The sequence below is a fragment of the Cupressus sempervirens genome, chromosome 6 (genome assembly GCF_028749045.1).
Source record: "Cupressus sempervirens isolate cs-2001-9-10 chromosome 6, ASM2874904v1, whole genome shotgun sequence".
Taxonomy (NCBI): Eukaryota; Viridiplantae; Streptophyta; class Pinopsida; order Cupressales; family Cupressaceae; genus Cupressus; species Cupressus sempervirens.
The window spans coordinates 505,136,456-505,145,924 of NC_143123.1; the positions used below are offsets into that span (position 1 = coordinate 505,136,456).

The window sequence follows — 9,469 nt, forward strand, 5'->3', positions numbered from 1 at the left end:
TAGGTAGATTCAAAGATATCATTGAGAAAATTCAACATAATTTCCTATGGTCTAGAACTAAAGAAAAGGTAAGAATGAGCCTGGTTAGCTGGGAGAAAGTTTGCAAACCTAAAGCTCAAGGAGGACTAAATCTAAGAAGATTCTAGCAATTGAATAAGGCTCTATCAACCAAAATTTCCTAAAGGTTGGTAATTCCCATGGCAGCTAGTGTAACATCATAATGACCAAATGCTTTGGGCAATTGTCTTTTCACCAATCTATAGAGGCACAGGCTCTACCCTAGGGTTTTAAAGTTTCGAATAACATTGTTAACACTTGAAAGATCCTAAGAAAGGGGTGTCACTAGATCATAGGGAATGGTAATTCAATAGATTTTTGGAAAGATCAGTGGATCCATGAGGACCCCCTCAAGAAAACTAAGTTTTTTCCTCTGTGTGAGATGTGCACTAGAATGTATGGCCCTTGAACTTGCGACTTCATTACCCTTGAAAAAAATTGGATCAAGTTTTATAATCTCTAGCAAGGGAGTTGATTTTGGCTTAGGAATTGCAGGATATCTTGCACACCTACAGGATTCCCCTCATCTTGATTGAGGACTCTTTGGTGTGGAAGCTCACACCCTCGAGGGAGTTTATTGTTAAGTTTTCTTATCTTAATGGGCTGGCAGGGGAAGGAGCACATATTGATTGGAAAAAATCTTGGCACCCTTGGATATTACCTAAAATAAACTTCTTTTGGTGGTCAGCTCTGCATGGGTCGATCCTCACTATTGACAAACTCTAGTGCTACAATTACCAACTTGCCAACTATTGCATTTTATGCCTCAAAGATGTTGAACCCATTCTACACCTACTCATTCAATGTCCCTTTGTCATGGATGTCTAGAGGGAGGTTCTTATTTTATAGGGAGTTAGTGGGTGTATGGATAATGAGTTGAAGCAATTTGTCTAGTGGCAGGGCCTAACTACCCACCCTTATCTCAGAAACCTTTGGTTGATTCTACCACCTTATGTCTCATGGAAAATATGGAAGGAGAGGAACAATAGGATTTTCAGGGAGCAAGCCACAACTAGCATGGGGGTGGCTCAACAAGTTCTTAGGCTCCTAAAGAAATACAGTGGGATCTAGCAGTGGAACCCCCCCCACCCCCACCCCCCCAAGTGAATCTGATAGGAACTAGGCTTTGGCTTGGGACATGGAATCGATGGTGGAATAGTTTGACAATTCCAAAATCTAGGCAAGAAAGGAGACAATTTGACACACCCCTTGATTCCTAGTTAAAGTTAAATTTCGATGGGTTAGCCATGATGAGCAACATCATTGTGGGGGCTATCCTCTAGAAAAACATGGGAAAGTTGGTGGCCACGTATTTTGGTATGTATGGTGAAGGTTCTAATAATAAAGCCAAGGCAATTGCACTTCTCTAGGGTTTGAGAATGGCAAGAACTTGGGGAGTCACTAAGCTAGTCATAGAGGGGGCCTCTATGCTTATCATTAAAGCCACTAAGAGAGAGGGAATATAAAATTGGTTGATTAAAACCATTATTGATGAAATATGAAGGATTATGGAAGATTATCAAGATATCAATGTGGCACATATATATTAGGAAGGAAACAACGTAGCGAATGACCTTGCCAAAGCTAGCCACAATGTCATGCGGTTAGTGGAATGGGATAACACAAATTTATTGCCATCATCAACGCAAATGGTAATGGAAAGGGAGTGTACCATCAAAAATGACTCAAAAAATATCATATTAGGTGGTAGGTCTTGTTTTCTAGCTGGTCATAAGAATGTAGTGCTTAGTAAAGGGTTTTTTTAGCATGTTTGGATGTTGATGAACATCTATGTTTTGACTAATGTGGACATTGATGACTATAGTAAAAGGACATAGAGAGGGGTTTCAGTGAGACTTAAAGATCAATTTCATAATTTTCATAAAGTCAGGTTGGTTAATTCCCACAATTGGTACAGCTGGCGATGGCCATTTACAAATAGAAACAATCTACCCACACGTACTATTTTGGGAGATTTTTGGTTTCTTGGGAAACATTGTAGATTCATTATGACTATACAATTTCTTTTCATTTTCTCCATTATGGCTTGGAATTTTATATTTTGCAACTCCAAAACCTTGTGTAAGGCTATGTGGTCAGAGGAGTTGGTTGTAGACTTGGGCGACAATATGGGCACTAGCGACCGTATTGAACTGGTGGGCTTGGAGGAGTGTATCGATAGTAGTGAAGCAACAATGGTCCACTTGCAGGAGGGTGGCCTCTTACCTTATATGGAGGGCATGGTTAAACACAACAAGGTCATCTCGATGCAGTTCTATCAAACTTGGAAGGATAGAAAAGTTACGGTTAATGGCATGAGTTTTGATATTTCTGAAGAAAGCATTGTGAGGGCTAGGGATTTTCTTCTGGATGGAAAGAAATGGTAGAGGAAAGATAAGGTCAATGAGGAGGCAATTTTTTAGTAATTCTTCAAATGCAAGGAGGAACCAACAAGATTGCAAGGTGGGTTTGTGTGGGTTGCCCTCCTTAAGCCTTGGGATACCATTTTCTACGCGATTATCAGATACATTACCTTGGAGGACCGCTGTCAAGTACTATATTATTATCATTTTCCTATCCTAAATTATTTATGAAATTATGACCTTATCTCCTTTTTTTTTTGTTATTCCATTCGTTGGAGGATAGTATCTTTAAGGCTAGAAGGAAACACGAGGAGGGTAAATCCTTCTACCTTACCCATAGGGCCTTATAATTAAACTTTTCATCCAACACCTAACTTAGAATCCCCCTCTCCTACTAAACCCCCTGGCCTCTATCACCCCTCAGACCTCCTTGGACTCTAGCCCCAGCTCTACTCTTAAGAGGCCCAAGAAAGGTCATGTCATTGAGGTCAAAAGTAACCCTGAGGTTAAATTTAGTATTATTGAGTCATATTCAAATTCCAAAAAGGGAAAGCAGTATACTAGGAGAACCAACAAGCATCTCCAGATGGAAAATTCAAGACCCCCCCAAAGTATGAATCCATCTCTAGCTCCTTTGATAGTGAGGAGAAACTTACTAATAATAAAAGATGCCACTAGGAAATCAAACCTAGCATCAACTCTATCAGCCCTTCCCATGTCTCTAATACCTTGGAAGCTACCTCAACTTGTAGTGGGGGGAAGACATCACTTCTCCTAGGAAGGCTAACCCTAAGGTTACTGGAAAAAAAGGAAAAAATAATCAAACCAAGATGCGATTGGAAAGGCTTGAGATGGCTATGAGGGACTTGGTAGATAACCATACCACTATATGCTACAGATTTGAAACCCTGGTGGAGTTCTCCACCAAGGTTATGCATGATTCGTAGCCACAAACCTCTACTTCCTACATGTTAACAAAGAGGAACAGGAACTAGGAAAGACTACTAAGACAACCCAATCCATTTATGGGTTCTTGTCAAAGGATTGGCTGAAAACGATCCTGGAAAAACCAATGAAAGTGGAGGAGGAGGATGCGGTGGGGAAAGCTTCTGAGGAGAAGAAGAATGGTAACCAAGAGAAGGAAGAGGACATCTAGCTTGGGTTTTTTTGTGTTTTATTTATGTTTTTATGATTATGTCTCTGAACTTTACACCCCATGGGGTTTTTTGGACTACGTTGATTAAGTGGACCAATATTAGCGATATTTTTAATTGCTGATGGTTTATTATTCAGTTTCTTATGCATAGTAGTTTAAGGACTATAGTTAATGATAATTCAGCTCTTAAATTTTTATGGTTTTTAATTTTTAAAGTTGGTATAGGATAGACTTCTGGGAGGTAACCTCTGGTTGGTTCTTAGCCTTATTTGTACTCCAGGGTCAGCCCGTTGTCTTTTTGGCTTCTATAAACTACTTCAAAAATTAAACACAGTTGAATGAAATATGCTCTTTAGATCTAAAACACAACTAACCATGTGATGATAAATTAGTTCATACACAAAACATGTCTTAGTACACACATATGGATCTCACTTTTAGAACCCTTTTAAAGATTTTGATTAAAAACATACTCACATAGCATCAATGATATGACCTTAAAACCTTAGTTGTAAATAGAAGACTTACTAATTAACTCACTATAAAAAATTTAAAAATTAGTTTGAAATTCCAAAACAAAAATTGAAATACACAAAATTAAGATGCTTAACTACCAAAAATCTTCATTAAACATTTATCATCCAATCAAATAAAATATCTTGTCCAATAGTCATGCAAGGTGCGTGTCTTTACCAGTGAAAGTGATTGGAAACAAAATACATAATATGACTATATAAATAATAAAAATGATGTGACTTCTCATTTATAAACAATAGCTTTATTCAAACTTGAGTCCCTGTCTTTTGTGATGGGAAGTAAATCCTAAAAGGAAAGAAATTGCAAGACATGGATTGAGGATCGCAAGACTAACATATTTGATTTAATATAAGTAGATCATTTGAATATATAAGTACAAATTTTGTTATAGAAGAATTTTTTTAATAATAGTATACTAATTTTAGTATTGTAATAGTCTCATAGAATAATTTAGTTTTATACATACAATATTATATTTCATAGTTAATGTAGTCATTAAATTTTTTAGAATAGCACAAACTAGAACAAACAAAAAATAATTTTCAAATTAAGATTATTGCTCACATATATTCCCACAATTTATTTGATATTTTTATTTGATTATTTAATTAACTTTATTAGATTATTATTTCCAATAATCTATTTTTATCATTTTATTAGTTAGAATTGTCTAATTATATGTTTCATAATTTATTAGATGTATAATTTTAATTTATTAATTTAATATTTTTACACATTTTCTATTTTTATTGTATTTTTTTCTTTTAACTTTTTTCAAATTCAACTAAAATTGTCGACTTTATATCATTGGTGCCACTTAGGTGAATCAATTTCAAAAATATAGCTTTGTAAATGGCACATAAGAATTTTAAGTGGTAATATTGTTTTTTAAACAAACATAACGAAGATTCATAGTCTTATCTATAGTGGCTCAATATATTTGTTCGCCCACTTTCAAAATAATGAGTGTAAACAAAGGATAATCATTTTCCATTACTTCAAATCTTTTGCACCATTTTGCTTCTCTTTATACATTTTCAAGACACAATAATTGTTTTAGAAAATAAAAAATTAATAAGTGCAAAAACTTTTATATTTAAAATTTATTTTAAACATAAGTTTGATCATATATGAAGTTGCACTTTCAAAGATTAAAACAAAATCTTTTACCACCACTATTTTAATGACAGACAAAATAAATTATCATGGATATACAAAGAAAACCATCCAAAGTGCATTGCATGTAAGAAAGGTCAATCAAATTTTCGTATTTTTTTGGACGGTGCTCAAAAGGTTTTTATTAATAATTAAATCTATGTTTTTCCTAAAAAATGATGAATGAACTTTCTTCCTTCAATGAATCCCATGAGATAATAAAAATAGGGGAATATGAAAATGAAAAATCATAGTCCTATCATGACTCAACACAACCATCTGAAGTCCTCTTACCACGTGGTCTATGTGTGGCATATATGTTTACATCTCAAAAACCAAAACCACACAATGAAGGTCGTGGCCCTCCATTTTTCTCTTTGAAACAACTCGAATCACATTGACTAATTAAATATTCTAGAAAGTGGTTCTAGAAGAGCATTTTTTTTTGAACTCCTTACTTGCACTAACTTCCTTGAAGATTTAGATGCCCATCACTAGTAAATTGTGTATTCTAAGGCTCATTTTAGCTACTAAAACATTGTCTCATCATTGTATTTGGATCTCTATCCATTTCCAACATTTGTTATTCAAGTTTTGTAGTGTCCACACTTGCAAAAAAGAATGGTAGTTTCAACCCCTATTTTCACAACCTTTTTGCACAGTTCTCTTCCACTAAATTTAGCCTCTATTATGTGGAAATTGCTCATATGTTAGTAAATTGGCCCATGGTTGTAGATGCTCCAAAAACTTAATAAAGTTGATTAATATGGCTATAAGCAAGCATTAGGATGGGAGGAGTAAGCTTCAACTGTTGAAAGGTTCCATCTTTTCTGAAGAATATTTTGTGATATTATTAACAAGTAGAGCACCTATTTTGTCATTACGCCTCTATCAATATCAAGATTCAGATAAAAAATTCTTGTGTAATTTAGGACAAAAAAAATGGATTATACAATAACTTTCAGGTCTCACGTCCCATTAACCGATTAACATTTCTAGTTATTAGGGTCTAAGAGAAATCAAGCAATAGAGTTATGGCAGAAAGTTTAGTGGAGTGATGGAAATTGCAGCCTCCAGAGCTGCTCATTTGGACAAATGTGAAGCCCAAACAACACTTACAAATGAAATCTACCACAATAATTTTGCTTTAAAATGGTAGAAAATGCCAACTACCAAGGAGGCTCCTTCCATTGCCACCGCTGTGAAGCCAACAAAGCTTATGAGAATTAAAGAGTCTGTCAAGAACAATTGTGTGAAGTACAAATCTCCTTTTCCATCCCATCAAATGATTTCTACATGAAATTTCATAACTTAATAGATGCAAATTCTATGCAAAACAACCCGAAAACTGTGTGAATTGAAAAGTCTCCTTTAAATTCACTAAATTATTTTCGTAAATGGAATAAATTTTACAAAAATAGCGTTAAACATTGTGCCATGTGCTCTGCCCCATTACAATAATCAAATCTTCTAATTTCTCAAACTGTTATAACAGCTACATATAATTGTTCTTTGTTAGGTCGTATTTAGCCTACAACTACCATTTCATTGCAAATTTGAATATTCTGAGTGTACAAAATGATCATACCACCTGTAATGCAAAGTGCTCTATTTCTATTGGGGATATTACTGCTCTATATTGAGGGGATTTAAACTCAGGAAATCGGTAAAGCTTTTGATTTTCTACTGGTTACCAATAAGGCTCCTTCCGGTGCCACTGCTATGAAGCCAAACCTTGTTGCAAAGAAGCCTGTTGTTGTTAAGCCAACTGTCACTCTGTGAAACCCGTTGAGAAGAGAAAATCTGCAGAATTTGTTGCTGAAATGACTCCAAATGCTTACAAAGCAACTACTTGTTGCATCAATCTGAAGCAATAAATGATCCCAGCCTATACTTTTTTTGACAATGGTGGTTATCACAACTAATACAATCTTATCTATCTGAATTTTTTCTTCCATTTTCAATTAAAAAATAAAATTAGTGCTGGCAAAAATCCTCCCAACCAATAGGAAATTAGAATTTAAAATAACATTAGTTCCCTGCCTTATGCAAGGCAGGGACTAATAATGAAATGCTGTGTATAATGCAACACATATTTTGCATTAATAAAAACAAACTCCAGGTTCTAAACCTAAGCAAGATAGCTATTACATAATACATTCTTAACTAGGACTTTCAGTTCTGAGCCTCCATGAAGGGCAAACAAGCAGCGGATTCTTTCTGGGAAGAGTTAATCCAAAGTCTTCCGCCAAATCCACCTCGCGCTTCACAGCCCAGTCAAAGCAATGAACAAGCTGAGCAAGTGCCAACTCACTAATAGAAAGACCCATGTAAATCCCAGGGCACCCTCTTCTTCCTGCTCCGAAAGGCAGAAAATCGAAGTCCTGACCTCTGATCACATCTTTATCATTGCCTATATACCGTTCGGGTATGAACATATGGGCATCTTTCCAAACCGTCTCGTCCCTCCCAATCGCCCACACATTCACAAGCACCCTCGTCTTTGGCGGTACAAAATATCCTCCCACGCTGCACCCTTCCATCGACTCGCGCGGAACGAGCAGAGGAACCGGTGGATGAAGTCGAAGAGTTTCCTTCACCACGCATTTCAAATAGTCTAACCTCATCACGTCACTCTCCCTCACTCCACGCTCTCTGCCCACTGCTGACTCAATCTCTCTCTGCACTCGTGCCAGCGCCTCAGGATTCCTCAGCAGTTCACTCATCGCCCACTCCAGTAATGTCACCGATGTTTCCATTCCCGCGTTTAACATATCCTGCACACCAACATTTTATTATGTTTCCTCAAGTTTAACACACTTTCTAATCAGATTTGCGAAACCTGTGACGGCCTTGATTCGCATACTTACCAAGATCATGGCTTTGATGTCGACCCGTGAGATTTTCTGGCCCTCTGTCTCGGCCATGCTCAGCATCACATCTACCATGTCTTTTGCACGATCTTCTTCCTTTGGATTTCCCTTTCCCGATCTACGATGAATGTGCTCCTCTATTACTTTTTCAGCAAATCCGTCGAATATTTTGTGGACAGCCATCATGCGACGACGGAATCCCTGCAAGTCGAGCCAGTCGAGAGAAGGAATGAAATCACCAATTGGGAAAGCACCGGCGACAGAAAACATCTCTTCAACCATTTCTTTGAAGCTAAGGCCGCCACTCAAGTCGTTGTCGGAATACGTCCTGCTGGCAAATATTCTGCAGACAATATTTCGAGTAAGGCAGGAGAGGAAGTTCTTCAAATCCACGCACCGCGCTCCTCGCTCGCTTTGGTGCCAGATGGAAGCGATCATGGCAGAAACTTCTTCCTCTCTCACGAATCTGAAAGAATCGATTCTCTTCACCGCGAGAAGCTCCACCGTCATAAGCTTTCTCATCTGCCTCCAGTACTCTCCGTAGGGACTAAAACCGACTCCTTTATGATCATAGCATATGTATTTCCCATAGCTAAAATTTGGTCTGGTTGCAAACACCAAATCATGCGTTTTGAGGAATTCTTTAGCCATGGCAGGGGAAGAGACGACAACAGTGGGGATGGAGCCCAAGCGAAGAAGCAAAACTGGTCCATATTTATTTGCTAGCGAGGTGAGAGCTCGATGAGGAAGGTTTCCCAAAAGATGAAGATTTCCTATGAGAGGCCATGGGCGTGGTCCAGGGGGCAACTTCAATTTATTATCAGTGCTCCTCATATAAAAGAAGCAGTAGTAGAAGAAGAAGATCCCAAGTCCAATAGCCATAGCACCTGCGCTCAGGGACTCCATTTTATGGAAGCAGATTTTTTTTTTTCTAGATATCGGACAATCTGTTTTCGGTGTACAGATACTTAGTGAAACAGAGGAAACTTTGATCCGTCTTTCGGGCTATCATTGTAGCAGATAAAACTCAAAGGCCACAAACGACCATTTTAGCGATTACATCCGGAAATAAGAGAATTGAATTGAACAAATATAAGATCCAAGCAATAATTTTGATAACGACAAATACAAGTCAAATGATTCCACTTTCTGCCCACGTTACTAGTACCATTTACAAAGAGAAATTTTTTTAATGGCAAGCATGTTACTTAGCAATAAACTAGGCAAACGTGAAAACGATGAAACTTGATAATATCAAATAATATAGAATAATAGAAATTAATTATTGTGGCTTCATCATTGTGCGAGACTTAAATGATATGAGCTGT

The 9,469-nt window shown here is 37.0% G+C and overlaps 1 protein-coding gene across 1 annotated transcript; it reads right to left on the reverse strand.

The window, feature by feature from the left end:
- Positions 1-7,363: 7,363 nt before the first annotated feature.
- On the reverse strand, positions 7,364-9,180 carry LOC149553237 (cytochrome P450 750A1-like). The gene is made up of 2 exons (XM_089789865.1): positions 8,139-9,180; positions 7,364-8,045 (listed from the first exon to the last, which is right to left on the reverse strand). Exons 1-2 carry the CDS (start codon positions 9,045-9,047, stop codon positions 7,431-7,433), a joined length of 1,524 nt encoding a protein of 507 aa, XP_089645991.1. The 5' UTR covers positions 9,048-9,180; the 3' UTR covers positions 7,364-7,430.
- Positions 9,181-9,469: the final 289 nt, after the last annotated feature.